Source organism: Primulina tabacum, chromosome 18, assembly GCF_025594145.1.
Source record: "Primulina tabacum isolate GXHZ01 chromosome 18, ASM2559414v2, whole genome shotgun sequence".
NCBI classification, from domain to species: Eukaryota; Viridiplantae; Streptophyta; class Magnoliopsida; order Lamiales; family Gesneriaceae; genus Primulina; species Primulina tabacum.
In genome coordinates, this window is record NC_134567.1 from 27,357,960 (window position 1) to 27,383,939 (window position 25,980).

Below are 25,980 nucleotides of genomic sequence, written 5' to 3' on the forward strand. Positions count from 1 at the left end.
GTATGTATGCATTTTACAGCAAGCTCCACTAGCCTTGTAAGACAAATTTACAATTTATTTATACAAATGGATGGAGAGAAATGAAGCATAAAGATAGACGTAAAGGGTTCAACTTATTGAAACTAATTACCAAACGGAGCTTTTTAGTTAATTTGGTATCGTCAAGAATCGTAAATTTTCAACGAGAATTTTTGTAAAATAGATTGTGAACCAGCTCATGATAAGCTCGAAAATTATCAACTCAATCCACTTATTTTATGTGACGTGACGAGTCGTCCTAACTGTCAAGGCCCACAGCTCTACACGTGGGGATGGAAGATGGAGAATTGCTCTGAATTTGTTAGTTTAGAATAAGTAAGGAGTCAAAAACAATTTGATATGCAAATTTTTAATAAAAAAGAATGGTATTTTATTATATGAATTATTGTTAATGTCCTAATTGATACGTATCGACCAAATTCCGATGAATTTAATAAAATGACTAATTTATCTTTTATCACAAAAAATGACTTATTTATCTTATTATCTAATTGAAGTCAGAAGTGCTTATATTAACTAACTTTTAATTGAAAAATATAAAGAGTAACGGTCTCACGAATCTTTATCTGTGAGACGGGTTAACCATATCGATTTTACTATAAAAAGTAATACTCTTAGCATAAAAAATAATATTTTTTCATGGATGACCCAAATAAGATACATGTCTCACGAAATACGACCTGTGAGAACGTCTCACACAAGTTTTTGTCAAATATAAATGAGTCCGTTTCATCGACCTTTCTTCTTGTTTTTCGTTTTACACCGAAAATACAAAATTTTTTAATGATAATACAAAATGGCACTAGTTACTATAACTAGTAACGTATATAATTAATTTTTTAATTAATATTTTCAGGGTTAGCATATGTTATATCGAGATTGTTTCTTCTTATAATATTTCAATATCATTAAATCATGTGAGTGTCTCATATTCCATGTATAGCATAGACCCGAAATTATTGGGACGAAAGATACTGCAGGATTTTATAACCGTAGGCGTTTGCATTGAGGGAATAGTGGGCAACTCATTTTCTTGATCGTTAGTGGCCGCGATCGATTCTATTCTTTTTCTTTTCTGAACCATTTTTCTCTCTTCTCGAATCTTGATGGCTGCAAACTAATGGATTACGATAATGATTCAACTCTTTTTTTTTTTCCAGTTGCAACCATGGATCATCTGTAGATGAAAATACGTGTTTGTTGTAATTATATGCATTATTGTGCATGATAATTTCTTGGCTCATTCATGATTATAGTATTTTCGACCTCTTCGACACGAAGATTATATAATTACTCGCAGAAGGATAAAACACACGTTCATTGGGAAGATGACGAGTTTCTCCGATTTCGTAAGTGGATTTTTCCTTTGTTTTAATTTCTCTGATCCATGACCGTATGAATGCACTCAGATTCGCTGCATGCACATAAATATATATGCCAAGCTTATGACTTGTATATGTATGTCTGTGTATAGGAATGGACTGAATGTTTTTGGGATTCATTGAACAGAATTTAGGATCGTTTGTTTTCATTTTCTTCCCGATAAATTCTATGCTATTTTCGGAATTTTGACAATAGTTGTCTGGGATTCATGTTGAGGAATGACAATAATTGTAGGAGGGAAAATTTAGAAAAGTTTTAGTGAATCTGATATTATTGCCTTGCCTTGTTCTTGCCAGCCGCCAATATGCAGGTATCAAAAGGAGAGGAGAACTTGTATACGCACCGTCTTTCCCATAGCTTCTCTACTATTTCTTGCATTGTTTTCATGCTTATGGTTTGCACAAGACAATCAGCAGGTGTGAGTTAATGCATTAAGAGCAATTATAGATATATATTTCACAATATTCCGAAGTTATTTTTTGCATGGTTAACTCTCTGAGCTATGATGCAGAAACTAATAGAATCAAACTCACAAGGGAGGAGTGGGACTGAGAGTAGAAGAAGCTGCAAGGTATGTATTTGCTTGTCAACTTGATCTGCATGTATGTATAAGTTTGTTGTTTCGTTCTTTGATTATGATTAAAAAAAATTGTGATGCCTGTCATAGAATGAACGCAGTTGCAGGCCACCTGGAAGCGAATCACTGCCTAAAGGGATAGTTGTCAAAACCTCTAACTTGGAAAGACGACCATTATGGGGTTCTCCAAAGGTATTAAGGTAGAGTTTGCAAGAGCTTATTCTAAATTTCAAATTTCTAGCCAATGAAATGTTTGGAAATTATACGTAGAAGTCGAAAATCATTTAAAATAAGCTCTTGCAAACACTATCTAACCAATTGGAAATAAATTAGAGTTTAATCCTATAAAGTATAATGCGAGGCACTATATTCTTTTGGCCTTGTGCAAGCAGAAGACAAGTTCATCGATGAGTTTGTTCGCTGTTCCTGTTGGAATAAAGCAGAAGATAAATGTAGATAAGCTGGTTCAAAAGGTAAATAATGGCTGTTTCTTCTATCTATCTATCTATACACAGCATAATCATGATATATAGAATCTCAAAATTGCAGTTCCTGGCAAGCAATTTTGTTGTGATGCTTTTCCATTATGATGGCAATGTTGATATCTGGAAGGATTTTCAATGGAGCAATCAGGTCATACATGTATCTGTTGATAACCAAACTAAATGGTAAGCCTAGATTAAAATTTTTGCCACTCGAAAATGTGTGGAAATGTACTGGGTGCTACGCCTGTATATATCTTGAGGGAGTTTCTAACCAGGACAGATCAAATATAACCTGGCCTATATCCTTGAACTAATCAAGACATGCGAAAAAAGGGATTGTATCAAGAACCATATAGTTTTTTACTTTCATTCTCAATCTTTACTTTCGTTCACAATCTTGGATTCTCAGAGATAGATGATAAAAATCTAAAAAGTGAGTCATTGACTAGGTGGTTTGCCAAAAGATTCTTGCATCCAGATATAGTAGCAGATTATGATTATATTTTCTTGTGGGATGAAGACTTAGGAGTTGAGAACTTCCACCCTGCACGGTATGCAAAACCCACAATTATTCAAGACTTAGTTTTCACACATTACTGGTATTAGTTTTGAATCTAGGTATTGGGCGTGCAGATATTTATCAATTGTTAGAGATGAAGGATTAGAGATATCACAACCAGCGCTTGAAATAGGGGAATCTGAGGTGCATCACCTTATAACTGCACGATGGAAGAGATCAAAAGTACACAGGTTTGTTCACGCCTATTTCACTTAATAGCATATAATAAGCATTCTAAAATCTATGCAAAAAAAAAAGTGAATGAAACCAATTTTATAAGAAGACAAATGCATGTACTTTATACAGTTAAATAAATGATAGTGCAGGAGGACTTACAAAGTTGGTGGTAAGGAAACTCAATGTGATGATAACAGCACTCATCCTCCATGCACAGGGTACAGCAAATACACAAGTCACATACACACATATGGAGGACAAGAATTTTAACAGAGAATATATGATACTGTTTTCAGATGGATAGAAGTTATGGCCCCAGTATTCTCCAAGAATGCATGGCGTTGTGTATGGCATATGGTCCAGGTATCATTTATATACGTATATAATTGAAATGAAATTATTATACAGATTTAATCCCTATTGATTTTATCGCAGAATGACTTGATTCATGCCTGGGGACTTGACATGCAGCTCGGTTATTGTGCACAGGCAATTAACTTAACTTCATCACTCCTTACACACTCACATACATAATGCATGTATAAATACCGTGTTGATCCTCAGGGAGATCGGATGAAAAACATAGGAGTTGTGGATGCTGAATACATAGTTCACTATGGCTACCCAACACTAGGAGAAGAAGAGGTACCGAGTTGCATTGCAATTTGCATGCGTGATAAGAATTGGTAATGAATTTTCAATTGGATGATTGATGCAGCATACACAAGGAAGTTTGAATGCAGAAAAAATAAACAAGAGAGTCGAAGTGAGAAGACAGTCATATAATGAGTACAAGGTATTCAAAAGGCGATGGAAGAGAGCAGCAGAGGATGATCGATGTTGGACTGATCCATATCCACGTGAAACTGGTTAAATTGCTAATCCATCAGCTATAATTTGCCAAGTTTCTGCCATTCAACTACCAACCACCACCTTAATTCATAGAATGTTGGGTTAATTGGTGTAGCTATCACGTGTAAGCAAACCAACCATGTTTATACCATTATTAATTAATATACAAATATTTTGTTGGACTTTTACTTTAAAACCGAAACTAAGGTGCCAATGCTTTAGTTTCTTCTCGAAAAATAGAAACAAATGGCCCATGAACATCCCTCAAAGAGAGCATCAATATCAATAGAACTCCAACAATCTATTTTTAATTTCAGAATTGTGTTCAAAAGAAACACAACACACCATCCTGTAAGTAACCTTAATCTACACAATTACTCAACTCATCAACTAATCATAAAACAACAATATACATTAAATGAAATTTATGCTCTTTTGTCTTTCACTAAACAAGGATGAAATAATAGAAATTTCATGGATCTTTCCCAGCTCCTAACTCCTCCTATGCCCGTCAGGTAATTCCTACCTATAAACCCCACGTCTCTTTTCATCCTTTCCACAAACAAAATTCAAGGGAATCGAACCTAGATATGGCATCCCAAGCAATTACAAGTCTTGGGAGTGAAAGAACAGTAGCCAAAAGGCCTGTTTGGGATGTTGCAATTGATAGCATAGCAACATGGAGATGCCAAGCAGTATCTTTTGGCTGTACCATAACCTCCTCCACAGCAAGTGCACAGAGCACAAACCTCAAAGCTCCCGGCCAGATTCCTCCGGCTCATTATCAACTCTTCCTTCCCTTCTGGCTCCATCTCCATCTCCACATTCGAGGCAACTGTAAACCCATTTGCCTGCAAGTCTTGGATTTGTAAATCAAGACGCAATTTTTAACAAGAATATTGATGGGATCTATGCTCGTGTCATAACAAATAATACAGATGCAGTAACTGTGTGATAAAGATACTCACAAGGGATGAAAATCTAACTCCACCGAGACTAAGGGCGAGCAACAAAAGGTACAATGGCAGAAAAATCCCACTCCCACTTGAGCGCATCTCTTAATGTTTCTTGTTTATGGAGAGGACGATAGATTGTAAGGAAAAAAAGGTGAATTAGCGTAGTTTAGGTGTGAGCGCCAAATAAATGATAAGAATAGAAAAGAAAAAGTGGGGTTTATGTTTAATGGCCATTCAAAGTTCTGACTGCGACAAATGAAGCCATCACTTTCGGGAAATGGATGTGAACTGGTTCCATTTTCTGCTACCAAGTAGTAATGCATCCACACATAATTTTCAATTTGTCAGACATTTCATACCATATATATTTATTTTTTTAATGAAATTTCATATCATATATTTGTTAATACACTCCTTTTCCCAAAAATATAGGCATGTATTAATTCCAAAAAAAAATAGAACGTTTGCCAAAACTTGGTTGATATAAGAATATATTAGTAAAAAAAAAAATCAAGTACGTGTAGAAATTAAACTTATATATTTGGTACAATCGAAAATGGAAAATAAACATATTTAATTGAGATGGTAGGAATATAAATTTTACAAACATAAACAATATCTTTTGTAAAGAAAAAGAAAAAGGAATTAAAACATTGATCTTATCTAAGAATTATTAATTAATTTGCTTATAATATATTTAAAAAACTATAAAAGCTTATTATTTTTCATCCCAGATATATGAATCAGAAAATAGTGTAACTCGGTTTTGCAAACATTGTTCATAAAAGAATTTGGAGTTTATTTCATTATGCTTAAGAGTAGGTCTCTTGTGAGACGGGTCAACCCTACCGATATTCACGATAAAAAGTAATACTCTTAACATAAAAAGTAATATTTTTCCATGGATGACCCAAATAAGAGATCCGTCTCACAAAATAGACATGTGAGACTGTTTCATACAAGTTTTTGCTTATGCTTAATTGTCAATAAATTAAATTAGTCTGATTAAACTAAATAAGATAATAAACTGAGGTTACTTTAAATTATTAAATTAAATAACTGTAAATTAGATATTTTTTCGAATTAAATGATTAGTTAAATTGAAAAGCAAGAAATCAATCAATTTTTATTATTTTTATTATTACAATTGGGGAAGAGAGGTTTTTTTGGTCTCCAGGCTTCCAGCCAAAAGCTTTTTCCATAAAGAGGATAAGATTGTGTCACTGGGATAAGAGGCTCGTGGCTAGAAATCAATTAATTTGATTAGCTTGAAATGTTAGAGTGAAAATAAGTTAAAGCTAAATGAAATTCATATTATTTTAGACATTGGTGATGAAAATTTATCGAATTGATTTATTTCAAACACTAATCATAAAAGTTGTGCGAGAATCTTTCCAAAAAAATAAACTAATATAAAAAATAAATGAAAATAAAAATATTAAACTTTTTAATAAGACTTCCCTTGGCCTTCCTTTGTTTACAATTTAACCCAGAATTTCAAGAACCATGGACCACAAAAGATCAATAAAAATGTTGAATTCCACTTCAGTCATTTGCCTCCTACTCTCCGTGTGTGCGCACGCTCTGTGAATTCAAGCTCTCCAGTAAAGTTTATGCAACTATTGCATCAGCCAGAAATATTTATTTCAACTTCTTTGGATGCATTGTTGAAAGTCTGCATGCTTTCTTTCCCTTTTCCTTTTATGTTGACCTGCATCAGAGCATTCCTACTTAGGTATCACGTTGGTTGGCTATGGTCAGATGGTCCACCATTCAATCCTACAAACATAAATTAACTTAATCGAAATTTAAAAGATAAGATAAGCAACAAAACTCGAGTTCCACTGCCTAAATTTATAAATGTTACAAATTAACAAAACGTTTCGTTCCACAGGCAATATTTACAATCATGATGAATGATTGTCGAAGTATGCGATTAGTTGAGCATCAAGATTAGACCTTTGACAAAATGCAAAAAGGTGACATACTGTATCCACTTCCATGTTTATTCTTCTGTATCTTGTGAAGTATCTACTACCAGTTTAAAACGCTCGCACTGTCACCATGATAACTAGTATTTACAAATCACCAAAGTTTTAGAAACAGTTTTGAAAGCACATAGTCACACCATTTGCTCCATTCCACAGTCATCGTTGGCAGCTTATTGCATTTGTTCCAGTTCTTAAATGAAGAGAAGCTCGGGCATATTTAAAGCTGCAAGTAACATCCCATTCTGCAGGTTTAGTTCTGCAATTAGCAAGCCAGTGTGGATGTCGCAAGGTCTGCTCACTGCCTTTATCTTATCCGGCTAACAATAATCAACAGATAATAAACAGACAAGCATGGATAACAGATTGAATTTTCAACATACGGGCTTAATATTATAGTTACATTTCTTTAGTGATTTTTTCTTCATATTTCGCCTTCAATTTCTCCCAACAACTCTATATTAATGTGTGCACAAGTGCATGTGAGATGTCTATTATTAAACCTCATTCCATTTCACCTTAAAAATTATGAACTGCATATGAAGTAAATGTAGATTAAGAGGAAGAAAAAAATTTCTTCTGTCTTCACAGACTCCTGTACAGTATAAATGTACCCAGCTCAATAGTGAAATGTATTTCAATCATCCACTTCAACGTGATGGTTCTGTAATTGTCAGAGTATTGTGGAAAAGCATGTTCTTACAAAATTATTTCATTGCATCCATTTTTTTAAAAATACATCGTATCCATTATTTTAACTTCTGCCTTGATGATGAAAATGGACAAATAAAATGCGAGTAAATGTGTTAGGGGTGTTGTTTTTGCATATTCATGCAGCGTTGTTGACCCTGTGGTATTCATGTTTCCTAATTTGACAAAACACTATTCAAAGATTTCCAGTCAAGATCATTAGTATCAGTTTCAGGCTCATGTTTCCTATTTTTGCATATTCATGCAGCGTTTTTTATATGAGAGAATAAAAGAAACCAACGCATCCCCAGCAAGGGTGGTCTTCCTTCAAATTGGCACATGCAAGGTAGAAACTCTATTCCTTTGTAATGCTTATGTACAGCCACAGTAGATACAAGACCAGAAAATACAAGTACAGATTTGGCGTATAAGGGAAACAAATTCATTTGTCTTGGTTTTGAAAAATACCTGTTACACTTGTTTTTGCTGGCATTTCCGGCGAGCATACAAACCTTCAATTATAGACGAGAATGAACAAAAATTTATACTTGAAGCTTCAATTGTCTGCAGATCCAGCAGTATATGCAAGCCAAATCAACTGATGATGCTTCCTATGAAATTGGAATTAGAATTAGAGATGAGCTTCGGTGGTTTCAGAAATTGTAGCCGACTAGTAAAAATACAAACTGTTACCCAGAAAATCATCCCTGAATTATTGTCTGCAAGTCCATTCTGACACATGATACATTTCCATTCCGCAATAATAGATCACTTATCTTTCTCACATAAGTTGTGACTGATGCTTAACCTAAAGTCTAAGCATTCAAATTCTGCTGTAAACAAAATTATTTGATCATAAGGTAACATTCTCTCAGTTTTTTTTTTTGCAGCAAGCTTCAAATCACTAAAGAATTTTTCTTTGATGTAGTAATCACTCATACATCTCGTTTCAGACAAATTTATGTTACCAAATTAGCAAACATCCAATTCAAGAGTACTCCTCCAAAAGAGCCAATGACTAGAAAGTGGAAAATAGTGTCACAGTTCTAGGTTACATTTGATTGTCTGGTTCGAGATCCAAATTCCATAAATAATCAGATTCATTTTTCTGATTCACTTGGATACAAAGGAGCCAATTTCGGCAGTTTGACTCTCGGCACTTCTCTATCTATTATGCCTACACACAAAGAACCTGCAAAAGAACCAACAGAAAAATAAAGCAAATCTATTGAGAAGATCAAACCAAAATGCTAACAGCACAAATCACTGAACTGATAGGTCATAGCACATCTCATTAGACTGGAACAGATTGAGTAATAATTCAACCCACGACACGGTCTTTGGAGAATCTCCTGCCTCCAGATGCCTAATAGCAAAACTGAAGCAGCAAAACTGATAGTAGTGATATATGGATGGTGGTAGGCGTGATGCTTGTAAATTTTGGCAATTCTTATAATTACCATTATTACAGGTGATCCAAGCATCAGATTCTAAAGCCAGGAAATAACAATGACATTATAAATGTTTGAATGAGAAATGATCCAGGTACTTTTGAGGATAAATATGTTGAGCCAGATGTATCCAATCGCAAAAACTAATGTTCTGAAGATTGTCAGTAGTGGTTAAAAGAAGGCAGAAAGACAGATGGCTGTCAGAAAAGATGTTCATTATTGACTTGAACAAATGTGACAACAGTTGCAGATTTATACAATGCACGGTTTAATGTTAACCTATCTTTTCAACTGACTCTATCTTCAGAAGAGAAGATTGACACAGAATTAAAATCTGTACATCTCCAACCATGGAAATGAATTTACAGCAAATTCTTATTCATCTTCCAGATGATTAGAAAGGTGATAATTTGATCGCATTTGGAAGTATTAAATCACTCTGAGTCAATGTTATTATCACCAGATGGTTTCTGTCTTGCCTCCACTAACCCATCCGGAGCTAAACTTAATGCAACAGCTCCAGTCGAAGCCAAAAAACGGCGAACAGCTGGGGAATCTGTTGATGATGATGCGGCCGTGTTGTATGCAAAAGCCCTCATTGGGTGGTCAAACTTGCAGCTTGGACCAAACTTGCATATTCCATATCGAGAATAAAAAACGCAGAGAGGCTCCCCCTAAAACCAACAAACAAGGAATAAAAGATGTGACAACAACTGCCTAATGAGTTTCAATAAACAGTTAAATATAGGTTTTGCACCCAACAAAGGAAAATTATCAAGTCTCTTTCACTGTTTTCACTACTTAATTAATTTAGCCTATCCATTTGTTTTCATCGTTATTTTTATGATCTCTCATTTAAAGGATACAGAACGCGTGGAAATACTCAGGGTAAACATAGTGGGGTATCATATTATCAACAGACATCCCTCAAAGTCATCAATATGTGGAAAACCATATAATTGATGAAAATTCAAATCTACGCCTTTTGTCACCATGTTCTTCAGTCATCACCGTTATTCTGCAACAATCACTATCCTTTTCTTGCATCACCATATAAAATTCAGCACATTTTTTATTTGGTTTAGAGATTTTATAAAATAAAACAATCTCTTTCCCAAAAAACGAAGAACTACATTTTCATTCTATATCCGAATTTCTTCTGGTACTTCCTCACCCCACACCCATTCTACTAGACTGAACAATCAATGAATTAAATGAGAAGGAAACAAAGTGACATTGAGATCCCTAGGCCAGGCCAAAATGGGTGTGGGCGTGTGTTATCATAAAAGGGCTCCGAAAGATCAATAATCCAATGGATAAGAAAAGACAATGAGTAGAAATAAACCAGAATGGAGGAAAACGTTTGAGATGCCACATTAAAACTATGAAAAAAGGACGATTCTTGTCACCCACTAACATGGTACAGTTCTGAATTCTTTAATGAATGAGACAATTTTATAGATGTTAAGCCTTGAAACTTTGAGATATTCCTTCTCTTTAGAGGGTAAGGGATACCAGTACTGCCTTTAGTTTTCTTTTGCTAGCATTATTATCATGTGATTCAGAATCTTGAGGTGGTTTCGCTTCTCTGTGTTCCCCGTTCATTCACAACCAAAATGAAACAGACTTTGCCAAGATCAAACTATATGCCAAGAAAGTACTGCACATCCCAGAACTTCATTTTTGTGTCAAAAAATGATTAAAATTGACTTACAGGCCTTAAAGGAAGTCCAAGTGGACTCAAGAGACAATCAGGGACTGGGACAAATCTTTCCGTAGGATGGTGAAATTTACATACAGCACCGAATTTGCAGTCTCCCGTTTTCAAATAGAACTGACATTCAGGCTGACCCGGTCTCTCAGGGAACACATTATCTCTCTGAAATGCGTATTGCCCCAGTTGTAGAGTTCCCGAACGAAATTGGGATCCTACATTTACAGCTTCACCCTGGGGTGACGCCCCATCAGCAAGACTGCTTCCTGCAATTGGTCGTTGATTTTCTGAAGGTGACACTGAACCCAGCTGACCCTACACAAAGAAATAACTAGTAAAATTCAACCTTGCAATATCTTGTATTTTGCATAACTTGGGTTAAATGCAGAACATGATAAATTTGTGCCAATCAATGGTGATAGAACTTTGTAAATAAATAATAAAAGGCAGCTGCATGAGAAATTCACGGTCTCCAAGTTTGCTTTTAATCACCAGTATGAATAATCTATTCGTGAGAAGTACATGGTAAATGCGTTTTTCTCAAACAAACAGCCCAAGTGCAACTTAAGTTTTCCGGAATAGAGTTCGCAAACCATATTATTTAAAAATAATAACAACAACAAAAATAATAATGGATGAGTCAAGAAGTGAGTTTTTTAATAATATTATGCGAACTCAAAAAATCCATGTAATTTGAACTCGAATTGAGCAGCTTGTTAGAAAGTCTGGCTCATCTTAATGATCCCTGATCAAAGCTAACAAAAGAATAGCTTTGGGCTGTATTAAAGGCGGTTAAGAAAGATAGCATTTAGATGAGTAAAACCATGATTAAAAGAAAGATTAACAAGCTGAATGCAAACTCTAATACTTCACATAATAATAAAGGTCATATATACAGTAATTGCTTAGATTTCAAAAAATCGATGGGCAAAAATATGCCCACAATTATGCAAGCAAAACAAAGAAACAAAATGCATCAGAAAAATTACGGTGTAAAAGTTCCATCCCGGGACAGATACAACCCCCTGAGGCACAACCATAGGTGTATAACTTGAAGGGTTTTGCCACCGTGTACTGGGGATGAAAGAAGCTCTCGACAAGGGAAATGACAGCTGGCCAGTAGTCGGAGAATGAATAGGAGGATATACAGAAGAGCCGCGCAAGGAGACCGTCATGTTAGATGGCTGAGGATGGTGGAATTTACAAGTGCTCCCAAATTTGCAATGTCCATTTCTCATAAAATATGCACATTCACTTTCATTCTGCACAAAAATGCAAAAGAGAAAAATAAAAAAACTCCACCCTCAACAAACCACTAAACAACACCCGACACCCGAAAATCCAATTTACAATCTAATATTACTACACGTATGCTCGATAGATATATATAATTGTATAACTATATATAACGGTGTAACCTATACATACATCCAGGCATAGATGAACAATCATATTCTCCCATACCCTATCCTAAAACATTTGAAGATCGACCATACCTGCATCGTATCACATCCATGTCCCTCTGCCCTATCTTTTCAATATATGTAGTCATGCTTTAGAATAATTCATCTTTTATTTATTTACTTTTTTTGTGTGAATCGGCCATCATGGGCATTTGGCACGTGTCCAAAGCAAAGCATACTAACCACTCTCAAACCCAATATCAGTATTTATTTTAATAAAATCCACACAGCTAAGAGTTTGATTTTCCCATCGAGTAACAAAGTAAAATCCTTCAACAAGAAGGAAAGAAAATTATATTTCACCAAAAGAAGGAAAAAACAACAATAGGTGCTTAATGCCCCTAAAGTTCTATTTAAGCAGCTAAACCTTTTTACCCAATATCGAAGTCCCAAGAATTCTATTCCTGCATCATTTTAATTTCTTAAGAAGAAATGAATTATCCTTCTTCAACGATTTGCATTTTTTTCCATCATAAAAAGAGAAAAGTTAAAACAAGTTTCACGTCAAAATCTGTATTAGACGTGAAGATTGTTATCGGGCCATTCGACTGATCGATTTCTCTAAATGTTCATTGTATTTATGTATGGTCTTGGTAAGGATGATTCCTGCATGAATTAGTACGAATATTGCTTCGTGTTTCGGGTGTATTAAATTATCTAAGCAGGCAAATCTTGAAGATTTGTTAGAGAAGAGGATCAGTTGGAGAAGGGATTTGACTCAATCAACTTTCAAGACGAAAGATTGCCAAATCAGGTTAGTGAACAACTTTGGAAAAATGGCTTACCAAACAACACTTCAACAAACAATGCAGCCACCACTCCACATGTTAATTACCGAAGCATATTTTGAGAAAAACGAGTCACATGATTCAGGAGCCCTATACCATCTTGAATCAATATAATCACTAATGCTGAAAAACAAATTGCTAGATTTATTTAGCTTAGCATGTGAAACAGTTTTCACCAAGTATCCTAATTCAAAAAACGCATGATTAATGGTTGACACATGCTATTTTAGTTTAGAAAAATATAATAAGAGTTTAAAGATGGTCCCAAAAAAACACTATTCCATACATGGTTTGTAATGTTATCACTGGTCATTTGAAGGGAGCGGAATGAATCCCAAAGATCTATAGAAAAAGGACATGGTTCATGCATGCTAAATGAACAATACTCAGACATTCCAGAGGATGTGAGCAAAAGAAACTGGTCCAAAGAACAGTCGTAGATAGGAGAGCATGATTTTTAGAATTGTTAGACTAGGGGATTGAAATTGTGTAGGGGAAGGGTCCTCATTTACAATTTCACTTGAAGGGGATAGAATTGGAGCTTCTAAGATATGAAAAGGTCAATGTGGTTTAATATTGGCAGTGTAAGAACTACTAGGCTCATCATGTCAATTGCAAACGAGTACAATTCAGTTCAACATGTGAAGTTACAGTACGTATAAAATGTGAACCTCCAATGGTAAATTTCCTTTTATTTACACAAAATATACAAAAATATTTTATGATTTTACACTAAAACACTTTGGTTTAAGTAACAAATTAATAGTTTTGTTGAGAGGCTATGTAGAAATGGTAAAAAAATATTATCTTTCAAAAGCAGAATTATATAAGTTTCTCATTGATAAGATACAATATTGTTTTGCTGCATTAATAGAAAAATACATTAAGTTGTTCAATACACATTCAATGGTCCTTGCAACTAATTGTAATTTATTTAAGAGAATCAAAAGACATACTGTGTAATCTTTCACTTTATTAATAGTTGCCAGAGCCAAGAGTGAGTACAAAATTTCATGCGTGCCTATGAACTTTAATGGTGGAAGTGAAATAGTTAAATATTCTAAACTGTGTCAGGGTTGCGACTTTCTTATAACAGTACTAGGCATCGATTTGTTTAAAACAAATTCAAAGACAGAGATAGATTAATGCTATTATCAATTTATCATATCTTTTTCTTAAAGATTCTACACATGCAATGCCCATGTCATTTTCTGCTATCATAAATATAAAAAAATATGAGTAGAGTAATGTAACAAAACACTAATTGAATATAAAGTGACATACCAAACAGATAAATTCAGTCTCATATCATTAATTAAGTTCAAATTGGCCCACTAAAATGTGCAAGAAATAAATGTAAAATTTTAAGATTTCGAAGCAGAATGTCAAAAATGACTGAGAGGAAGATAAAGTGTCCAAACCGGCCGAAATGGATAACCCAAAGCATTTAGAGCAACTCTACCAGCAATCCCAGCCATATCTCTAGGATGATGAAATTTGCATGTGGCTCCAAACTTGCACGTTCCCGTTTTGAGGTAATACTAGAGAAGAGTTCAAAATACACAAACAAATATATGAACAAGAGACATTTTTAGAAAAAAGTAGTGCACTAATGTTCAAATTTATGTTGAAGTGATATACACGACAAAGAGAGAATAGAAAAAACAGAGAAAGGATTAAAAAATAGCACTTAAACCATGAAGGATAATCTCATTGAAATAGGATGTAAATTGATTTTCTGAAATTAATTTAGTGCCCAAAATTTCTAAAACAGAAACGGTGACAGTTTTTTAAGCCAGTATTTTTTCCCAGTAGCAGCTTCCTGAAACTGAATGGGGGTTCAGTCGGAAAAGGATAATGAATGGCGATAGCCTACAGACAAAGTCCACAAACAAAGACAATAAAAATAGATGCATACCTGGCATTCTGGTTGCCCAATTCTTTCTGGATACTCGCCTCTCATCCTTGCAGTAGCAATAGCCTACAGACAAAGTTATCATCAAATTAAGGGATAGTGGGATACAGAGGTGTTTTGAACAATATGTAGAAGGCAGTCTAACAAACCACCTAAATCCCGGAAAAGTATGCAAGTAGACTCTAGTTAGGTTGGTAGTTTCATTAGTTGAATTCAGGTTAATAATATAGCACATGCAAAAAAATACTCATTTTTCATTACTATTTGAGTCCAACATACCCTACCAAACAACTTAAAGGCTCAACTTCTAACTCCCAGAAATGCAAAATTGAATGGGTATGTCATTTTATCCCTCCCCTTAACTGTTTTTATATTGCCAAGCCCTTCATCTAAATTACAGAACTAGCCGCTGACAAGAGAGTCGCCCCTGATTTGAGGTTACTCAATATCCATAGATTCAAAGTATCACCAGAAAAAATACAGCATTTGGTATCGCGTAATCATGAGTCAAGACTCAAGAGAAACTAAAAAACAGTCAGCCAGGTACAGAACGTAGAAGTACATGGTGGCTCACAACAAAAATATTTTAGATGAATAGTATTTCAACGAGCAACGTCAACTCTGTCCATATACTATGTCAAAAATCTGTCAGCCGGTCCAAACAAATATCAGTATTTTGTATTCCATACCAGTTTCCGGTTGGGCGGGTGGTTAAATCGACATGTTGCCCCAAATCTGCAGAGCCCTGTTCGAATATAGTATGAACAATCTGGTTCGTCTTCACGCACAGGATAAGACCCATGCTCCATCTGTTCCCTTGATCTCGGATTCATTTGCCACAAAGCATCTGAAACATCAGATGTTTCAGTTTGAACTCTCACTCAAAGGAACCTCTCCTCAACATAGCAGTCAAGTGAATTTATCATTTTATTTGCTAAAGTGCTTGCTTTCACATAAGAGGCAGAACACGAGTTTTCAGGAATCCAACTTCTAACTCTCGCACCATAAAGTGAAAATGAAAGGTTATGACTACAAGCATAAAAAAATTGTGTTGCTGAGGTTTCACAATGAGAAGTAGCAAATTCTCAATAAACACAAAGTATAGATGAGAATTCAATCACATGTACTGTGATTACCAATATTAAGGCCCCCTTTTCTCCTTCTGATCTCACTTCACATTTCAGCATGTTAGAAAGCTACCATCTCGCTATAATTTTGCATAGCTAAATCAATGTAAATTATATTCACCATTTGCTTGATTTTTTCACCTGATTCAATTACATATTCACATGTTATCTTCAAAAGACGTTGATGCTGCTTGAATGCGATCTATTAAAGGTAAAGAAATCATTAAAAACAAGGTGACTAACAGCGTCACAAGGCATCGAAACTGATAAGAAAGTGATTTGTTGAGCAATATCATAGCAAAATGGAGCCTTATTTTCAAACCCCAAACACCACACAATACACCCTCTCAAACATGATTGAAAAAAAAGCTAGCTTCCACACTACATGTGTTCCCAAAATATAAGCTGATGTCAGTTTGAAACTCCAGAGCATGTTTATTGAACTATGACATATTCACTAATGCAACAAAAACTCCGCAACTAATTGTTAAAGTTCATGAATCAACTGGGAAACTATTGAATTTAAAACTTTTGCACTACATTCTTAGCCCAGAAAACTTAAAGCCTAGACCTCTGATAAGTCAAAGAGGTCACTTCTCCAAAACTCAAATCACGAAGTATCTTTGTAATAAATAAAATAAATATGGGGAGCTCCGATGGTTCCTCCAAATTCTGGATTGGGCCTAAATTGAAAGTAGAAAAATAACAACTTTGAATCAATATCCCACTATTTTTATGTAAAGCGACCATTTAACCCATCCAAACAATGGCTAAAGGACTGATAAACAAATGGGGTGGAAACTGGTATGAAACAAACTCAGCAAACTACTTCCAAGCAACGATCGAGCAAACACAAGTAGAATGGAGCTTCTTAGTCTCACGCACACGAAGCAATAATTCCATCATCGTTTATGTTAAACAAGAAAAAGAAAGCACAGTAAGAAAACAAAGCTACAACTAATCAGTAACCAACATGGATCATTTCGAAACTGAGGAGGATACAAATGAATCTACGTCGAGGATCACAAAATCACCAACGACTCGATAAACTAAGGTGCCTAGAACGAATAGAAGAAAGAAACCTTGATTTTGGGGATGGAGGTGGAGGGAGGAGGAAGACGAAGACGCAACGGCAGTGACTGACACCCGCGACATTGGAATCAAAAACCCATATGACACACCATTTCGATCCTCAAAAATTATCGAAAAAGATCCTTCTCATCTCAGAAGAATCAATGTTGAGATAGAGAGTGTGGAAAGAAATGGAGAAGAGGGAAAGGAATGTTCTTGGGGTGGGGTATGGTGGGGCTGGCTATAGCTTTAGCAGCATGCTCTCCTCTCCACATAAACATTAACAACCAAAGAACAGAAATTTATATAATAATATAATATAATATAATGAAAATAATCAACCAACCATTCACCACCATCAAGGGAGCCAAACAATTTTCGGAAAATCACTGTCCATTTCTTTTTATTTAAATTGCATATATTCGTTATCATAAAATTTCGACGAGATAAGATTTTGGATATGAAATGTAGTAAAATATTTTTGGGGCAAGAATTGGACATGCTTAGGCTATTTTACGGGTTTAAGCAATGAGTAAGTCTATCGCGTGAGACAGGTCAACCCTACTGATATTCACATCAAAAAGTAATACTCTTAACATAAAAGTAATAATTTTTCATGGATAATCCAAATAAGAGATCTGTTTCACAAAATACGACCCGTGATACCGTCTCACACAAGTTTTTGCCTAAACGCTTTTGTAACGCGATTATATTTTTTGATAAAACAACATGCGCTAGTAATGAATTATTAAATGAATCTAGAGAATATATTTATTAGTGGCAAAACTATGTATGATTCAAAATAGATATTTATAATTTTATTAGAAAATTATTATCTGACTTTTCACATAATATTTCAATTTTAATTTGAAATTGGATGTTTCTCACCCTCAAATTTTGTGAGAATCTTCATCCCAAGTTATAATATGTGTGAGATGTACAAAAAATATAAACTTGACCTTTTTAAAGCAACTGAATTTTTAAATTATTATTTGTTAATTGAGATCTAGATCAATATTTTTTTTGTGGAAAGACACGATAAAATATGTAATGCAAGAATAAATCATAGAATATTTTTGTGTTCAATAGAATTCAGAATCAATATAAATTGGTAGATAACATAGGTGTGTTGCATAGCAAAACTTGCACCTAAAAAAACTTATACAAAAATTTGTGTGAGACGGTCTCACGAGACGGATCTCTTATTTGAGTCATCCATGAAAAAATATTACTTTTTTATGTTAATAGTATTACTTCTTATTGTGAATATCGGTAGGGTTAACCCGTCTCACAGATAAAGATTCATGAGATCGTCTCATAAGAGATCTACTCTAAAACCTATTGTCATGTATTCACTCAAGAGATTTAATAATAAAACAAATGCTTTAAAAACCATGATTGATTGGAGATTGATCATAAAAAATAACTTTAAATTTTTAATATAACTTTAGTTATATCAATCAAAACAATAGATGAGATACTATGTAAGCATAGTTAATTTAAGATTTAAGACCAATACACAACCAAAAGACGAGATTCAACATGTTTGCATCATATCATGCCTAAATTTTACAATAATTGAAATTAAAAATTAATTAAATTATCTATGTCTTTCAAATTATCATATCATCTCATAAGTCAAAGGATACCTAAATATAAAAGTTTTTAAAATCTCAAAAATACCACATATTCAAAATCAAAATTATTAATAGTTTTTTTCATATAAAAAATTCTTATTAGTTTTTACAATCATATCACATACCAAAAGCCTAAATATTGTATAATTCTTTGTTCAACTTATTTCTTTATCAAATCTTTTCGTCCAAACGAGACAAAACTAATTTTATCTATATCTACCCATGTTAATTTATTCATAAAAATTCTCTTAAGATCATCTCAATGATCAATTTTGTTACACGGATATCCAATCTATGAAAAAATATTATTTTTTATATAAAAAATTATTATTTTTCAATAAATATAGACCAGATTGACACGTTTTAATGATATAAATCCATGAGACAATCTCACAAAAACCTTACTATGCTCTTTTTAATTTATGATAGAAGAAAGATAAATCAATCGCAGCAACATTAATAACGATGTAGAAATATGCAAAATTTGAAACTTCGGCCACATATCAATGATATAATTGAAGTTGGAAGTGTGAGATTTTTCTTTAATAATGTAAGGTATTATCTAAGGAATATTTGATTCACGTTATTGTCTAATATTATAGCAAAATGTTACTTCGTATAATTGCATCATAAAAATTTATGCCTAGTGTATCTCACTTCACGAGCACACCTTGCCACCAGTATACCGATGCGCCTCAGTGCGCCCTATCTAAAACAACTAAGATTAATTCAATGTAGTTAATCCAAAACAAATATAAAACAACACTATGTCCAAGAAAACTATGGTGTAGCTCATCCCTCATATTGGTATACAATTTTATGAGAATTGAGGACTCTTGTCAAATATCTTCAACAAGGGCAGAATTCAGTCACTATCCTCATCATTGCCTGCAAGTAAAAATGAGAAAATGTGAGAATCTTCTAATTCGTTTCTTTTATTAGGAAAGAGCGCTATATAATTGATTGCTGCTTATGGCATCAAATCAACTTTAATAGAAGATTATATTTGTGCAATGTCACAGCCCACGTAGTGCGCATTCGTGATGTTTGAAGTTCGGAAAATATCATATTTAAGTGTCAGTATTTTATTTATCACACCTTCTTAGGCTGCTAAATAGGATGTCAGTATTTTATTTATCACACCTTCTTAGGCTGCTAAATAGGAGGACTTGTGTTGAAACACGGTAATCACAAGTAGATTTGTGACTCATCGTTGCAAAGTGGTATTCATGGAAATTGGTTTAGCTTTCCATTTCTTATTAGAAACTATTAGAACAGAAAATTAAAAGGTAAAAAATCAATCATGTCAATCTAGTTTACCTTCGTTAAATTCCTCGCTTTCTTCTTCTGCCTCTTCATCCTCGTCATCATCTACTTCTTCATCTTCTTCTTCGCCCTCCTCTTCCTCAAAAGTCTGCTCATCCTCTGCCTTCTCCTCTACCTCTTCTTCCTGTTCCTTTTTTTTCTCAACTTCCTCCTTGTTGTCATCATTCTAATCTTTCTTAATTTTTTCTTTGTTTTTAATATCTTTATGACCAACCTTGTCACCTTTGGCACGCGTTTCGAATTTAGGAGGAGATACAAAACTGAATGTTGACCTTCTTCGTGTACTTGATATGATGTTGCTCATGTCAATACCTTCAAGTTCTTTGGCTCTTTTCTTTCTTTTTTCACAATCCTTGATTTCTGAAAACATGAATTTGGTGGCAACATTAAACAAGAAGAGGGGCAAAGAAGAGCCACAGAGAAGATGCTCAACAATTCAATCCAATAACTCGGATAATATGCTGTGCATGATGGATGATGAATAAATTTAGTGCTCAGGCAATTTGTAAAACCAACCAAGCTGATCTGACCTACTGATATTCAATTGACGATGGTATCTCATGAACTGCGAGTTGCTTCAAAATCTGTTCTGATAGTGATTCAGAGTCAAGTTTCATAGGCTAGCTGATTTCCAAAGCTTAATCATTTTGACACTTTTGATCAATACAAATTCGCGAAACATTATCTTCTAGTAACAGGTTAATAGACACGGGACACTATACCATGCGAGCGCACAATTTTAACTGTTCAGCAGGCAGGCAGTACGCTGAACTATGTTACATGACATGGAAGCCAAGATACAGCTTGACCATCCTTCATATAACAGTACTAACTAGCTGGTCATTTCAACTAATTGAATAAAATGTATGAGGCACTGCAGAAGATTTTAAGCACCCATCTCAGGTTCGATGATGACTGTTTTAGTCAATCAGTTTTCAGTACAAGAAAATATAAGATAAATCATATGTGCTCATAAGAAACCCAAAATGCCTCACCGTGCACACTGGCCTTCAAAAAAGCTGGCTTCTAAATTACATTTGAATGAGATGAAGACCACATATAAGCATGGTTGGACGAAACGGGAACGGAACGGCCGGAACGGGCGTTCCGGAACCGGAAAGCAAGGAACCTTGACGAGGTTCCGGGGTGTGTAGGTTGATGGCTTGTATCGGCGTTTCATATACCGAAAACGGGGATTTAACGGCGGAACGGAACGGGACACGCAGAACGGCACGGCACGGAACGGAACGGATTTGTAGGTTGATGGTTTGTATATAAATGTTTGTTTTCATCAACTTATATTTCATTTCTCATTGTTATTTTATTATCATATGATATGAGTAATTTAATAAGCTTAATATTAATTTCACTAGGAACATTGGAAAGCAAAGCACATCGGTTGATGTGAGATGGTGAATCTTGAGTCTTCTTCCCGCTGCATCCATCAATGAAAGACTAATAAAGAAGAGACCGCAAGTCAACTATTTCTATTGAGAAATTTTCATTACAAAGTGTGAAAAAAACTAAGTTAATTATAAAATATTTCTATTTTAATTGATGTTAAATAATTTGTAACATCACTTTATATAAGATTTGATGTTTATTATTAGTCCATCACTCTAAATTGATTCAAATTTGTGCGAACTTATATATATTCAATCGAAAATATTTTAAAGTTTTAATTAATTAAATAAAAATAATTTTTAATAGTATATTTAATTTTTGATATAGTTGGAAATATTTTAAATATAATGACGATATAAATTGTGTTCAATAAATTGTTAATAAAATTTTAAAAATATTTTAATTTCTTATTTACATCAAATAATCTATTTAAATGATATTTATTTTAATTTTCATATTTCTAAATATTTTTCAAAATTTTTAATTTTTATATATTTATAATATTTTTTTAAAATACCCGTTCCGCGACCGTTCCGCGAAATTTCATTGTAACTGGAACGGTAGCATCCGTTCCGATCTCCGCGACCGCGACAGCGAACCATGCATATAAGTGATGACCGGGAACCAATTATTACCTCTCTCATTGGGATCCTTAGATAGTCCTTCTCTTATGAGTATCCCTTCCAACTCCTTCGCCATAAAGGCCTCTCGTTTTTCATCTGACACTTGCTTAGCTTTCTTATAAATTGAAGGAGCAACACTGATTCCCTTTGAGAAATGATGAGGTGCCATATCAATGAGGGGACAGGTTGATAATACCAGGGGGGAGATTGATAAGGTAAAGGAAAAGAGCCAAAGCGGTTCCAGCACAAACCTTATTCCACAAGCTTTGATTACTGATTTCAGATGCTCCACTTTTCTATCATATCCAGGAGCTGGTTTTTCTTTCCTCTGTTCATCAAAACGTTTTAGTCAAAGACAAATCTGCATAAAATCAATTTATACAGACACATATATCAGATTGTGGAGGTGTTGAAGTAGAAAAGGAATAGCAGTACTGGTTTTTCAACAGATAATTTAGATTGACTATCTTCCGATACATTTCCAGCATCATCTGACTCACTGTCTCCCTCTTTTCGCCTCTTTGCAAGCTTGTTCTGCTTTGTGCTGGAGACATCAAAATCACCCTCCGTGGATCTTTTACGCTTCTTCTCCTCTTCCAGCTTTATATTTTTCCTATGAGCAGCTTCCTGTCTTGATTTTACTTTATCTTCCATACTATCATCTGCACCACCAAAAGAGTCGAACCCTTCTTCGCTGCTGTTCTTTCCTGATTTTTTACTTCGAGAGCTCTTGGAGTTTGTCTTCACATCTTTTGCTGCTGTAGCTCCTTTCGGTGAATTAAGCACCTGTATTGCAAAAGATAAATAAAAGTTATATGCAGCCATTTTAAGAGAATCAGGGCTCTCCTAAATATTGTTTTAACCTGATCCATTTGTTGACTAATATACTTTTTAAAAGGGTCGAGGGTGTTTTTATCAAGTCCAAGGCCCTCTTCTAGAAGTCGACGAACCCCGACCAAAGTTATTGTCCTGAAAAACACAGGAATAAACAAACATATCAAATTATTGATCACGAGCAACAGAAATGCAATCAAATTTATAATTCATATTGACAGGATCAAGTGTAGGACACAAAACTAATTAAACTAATTTGAACTGAGCAAAATAGTTAATGATATAAACGAACCAATCAGCTCGCGACTCGGGAGCTCTACTCGATAAAAAACTTGTTCGAGATCGTTCGTATCGAACTGAGTTCGAGCTTCAGGATGTTCGGCTCATAAGCTCGCGAGGTTGCTCACAAGTTTGAGCTCGGCTAGTTTTTTCGGCTAGCTTTTTGGGACATGAGCCCCACATTGCCATTTTAGTGAAATGTAAGAGATTGAAATGCTCTGACTAGTTTTTTGGGCTAGCTTGTTGAGCCATGATTTTTGGTCTCACGTTGCTATTTTATTGAAATGTAAAATATTGAAATGCTATAAATGATAAGTATATCTCTTAATTTCTCATATTTTGTTGACCATTTGGATAAATCCTCATATCTTAGTTGACCATTTTACAAAAAATGCTCGACGAGCTCAAAAATGAGCTTGTTTAATGAGCTAGAAAACGAATTTGCTTAACGAGCTGAGCTCGAGCCAAGATCGTTAAACATGATAAACGAGTCATTAATCAACCGAGCTCGAACTATTCGCGAGCTTAGTAATTTTCAAACAAGCCGAGCTCGAACCTAATCATAAAAGCTCGAATCGAGCTCGACTTGAACTAGAGCATATATATATCCTAAACAAATCGAGCTCGAGCCTGACAATGTTTGGCTCATCTTGTTTACATATATATCCTAAACGAGTCGAACTCGAACCTGATGATGTTTGGCTCGGCTCATTTATATCCCTAAAAATAGTTATAAAATGAAAATTCTCACTCAGAGTTCGCTAGAAAATGATTGGCTCTTTCCCAAATGGCTTTCTTAATTGTGCTCACTCAAAAAAGATGTCTGAGCACCAGATTTAGATTTTGGGGACAATACACCCATTATAGGGGAGTCTTCCATCATTTCCTTGTCGTCAGGAGTAGATTTTGTTGATTCTTTATTTGTCTCAGGCTGCTTGGGCAACAGTGCTGCTTCTTTATCACTTAAGTGATTGTCTTTGTCCACATCAGATGCTGGCTTAGAGTCACCGTTATCAGCATCATCCATCTGCTGCAATTAGGAACAGAATATCAAAACTTGTCATAATGCTTGGTGATTTCAAAGTCGAAGTTAATAGACAGATTCTCTGTTTTTTCAACATATAGCTGGTAGAAGCTAATAAACTTCAAAATTTTCATGATAGAACATTCATCTGTCAAGATATACATTCAAAATCAGAAGTTACACGGACAATAATATTGCAGGATCAGAAATTGGAGACCAAAGGTATTCACCAGGCAGTCCAAAATTAATTCAAGTGGACACCTACCACCATGAACAGCTAAAGTAAGTAGAAATAATCGAACTAATCAGTATTCAACTTCCACTATCATGTGATGTATTCAGAAAAGATGAACTGACCCATGAGGTTAGAAGGATATGGATCTTGTTCATTCCTCTGTTTTTATCCCTTATATTACTTACTTCAAGGTTGGTCCCAACTGAGGGGTTGTCATTGCACTATAAGGACGATACTGCGTTTTTTTTTCAATTAGAGGAGGCTAGGAAGAGGGAGTTGGGCAGGTTATGGCACAAAAAAACTAGAAAATCAAATGGAATGGATAAATATTTAAACTGGCCGGTCAAACGGGAAACCCCACTACCTAAGGCTTTCAATCTCGTTCCATGTATACAGAAAACAAGACAGCTAGAGAATGTAACACCAGGGCCCATTGTCTACAAAATTACGCAATGCATAATCAACCCATGATCTAAAAGAATTCTCACGTCAAAATAGTCTCAAGCTACATTAATTCAAATACATGCCACTGGTATAGCAGGGAAAGTGTTTGCCAAACATACACATACACAACTTAACAAGAGCACTCCCAAATTGAAAACTGAAACACGAAACAACTAAAAAAAGCGGGACAGGCAAACCTAGATCCTCTTCGAATCAGTGGCAATTGTTCTCGGCAAACTCTCTCTATTCCGGTATTTAGGAAGCAGCGAAGTATTGCAAGAAATAAAGGAGGTAATGATTCACCTTTTCCAAATGTTGGCGAATGAATCTCTTGTGTGCATCCAGAGCAAATTTCTCAAGCCCCATATCCTTCTCTAACAGCCTCCTCACACTTTCCAACGTCAGCGAACTGCAATTCGTGCATCCAACAAAAGCAAAACAAATAACAAAAATCAAACTAATAACAACAGCTGTGTCGTATCTTGCATATAATTCATACACACTCGGCTTGGTCTTGGAAATGCTGAAGTCGAGAGCGCACGGCATGCTCTATCTGCACTTCAATTCCCGTTTCTTCTTCCGTTTCCACCATTGTTATCGCACAGAAGGTTACCGTAAACGTATAATTTTTCAAAAAAAAAAAGCGGTAGGGTAGCGGTATAGTTTGGGTGGGTCGGGTGGTTGGTATGTGCCTGTATGGGAGGAAGACCAAGTGAATTGATTCTAGTCTATCGTTTTATGAGGGTGTCGAAATTTTTGAATAAAAACTCTGCTTTTCTCTACTTTTTTAGATTTAAATATAAATATATCAAATTATTGTTAATTGATGTTATAAATGAGTAATTGGATAACGATACCAAGTTTGATTTCTCCTATCAACGTTTTCATGGACGAGTTTGTCATGCCGACTTATTCATTATAATTTATCGGATTAACATG

The 25,980-nt window shown here is 34.8% G+C and overlaps 2 protein-coding genes across 2 annotated transcripts; one reads left to right on the forward strand and one right to left on the reverse strand.

The window, feature by feature from the left end:
- The first annotated feature begins 1,021 nt into the window (after window positions 1–1,021).
- LOC142533551 (uncharacterized) lies at window positions 1,022–4,811 on the forward strand. Its single transcript, XM_075640366.1, has 13 exons — window positions 1,022–1,388; window positions 1,719–1,838; window positions 1,934–1,993; window positions 2,090–2,191; window positions 2,392–2,472; window positions 2,549–2,667; window positions 2,934–3,035; window positions 3,118–3,234; window positions 3,370–3,438; window positions 3,517–3,583; window positions 3,656–3,709; window positions 3,785–3,865; window positions 3,939–4,811. The coding sequence occupies exons 1-13, from the start codon at window positions 1,368–1,370 to the stop codon at window positions 4,092–4,094; spliced, it is 1,149 nt and encodes a 382-aa protein (XP_075496481.1). The 5' UTR covers window positions 1,022–1,367; the 3' UTR covers window positions 4,095–4,811.
- Window positions 4,812–6,452: 1,641 nt separating this feature from the next.
- LOC142533553 (uncharacterized) lies at window positions 6,453–25,707 on the reverse strand. The gene is given in 17 exon segments (XM_075640367.1): window positions 6,453–6,807; window positions 6,988–7,261; window positions 8,175–8,898; window positions 9,618–9,831; window positions 10,872–11,186; window positions 11,861–12,133; window positions 14,544–14,663; window positions 15,041–15,103; window positions 15,727–15,884; window positions 22,238–22,362; window positions 22,477–22,553; window positions 22,661–23,011; window positions 23,089–23,194; window positions 24,090–24,145; window positions 24,147–24,368; window positions 25,345–25,450; window positions 25,545–25,707. Coding segments are annotated over 15 exon segments (2,367 nt in total). The 5' UTR covers window positions 25,634–25,707; the 3' UTR covers window positions 6,453–6,807; window positions 6,988–7,261; window positions 8,175–8,806.
- Between the last annotated feature and the right edge of the window lie 273 nt (window positions 25,708–25,980).

What these genes read in the sequence shown, in the direction of transcription:
- LOC142533551 (XM_075640366.1), top strand. Translation starts at nt 1,368, where the DNA reads ATGACGAGTTTCTCCGATTTC. An exon ending in AGAGTAGAAGAAGCTGCAAG is followed by an intron (nt 1,994 to 2,089) that starts GTATGTATTTGC and finishes TGCCTGTCATAG; the next exon opens with AATGAACGCAGTTGCAGGCC. An exon ending in CATTATGGGGTTCTCCAAAG is followed by an intron (nt 2,192 to 2,391) that starts GTATTAAGGTAG and finishes TTGTGCAAGCAG; the next exon opens with AAGACAAGTTCATCGATGAG.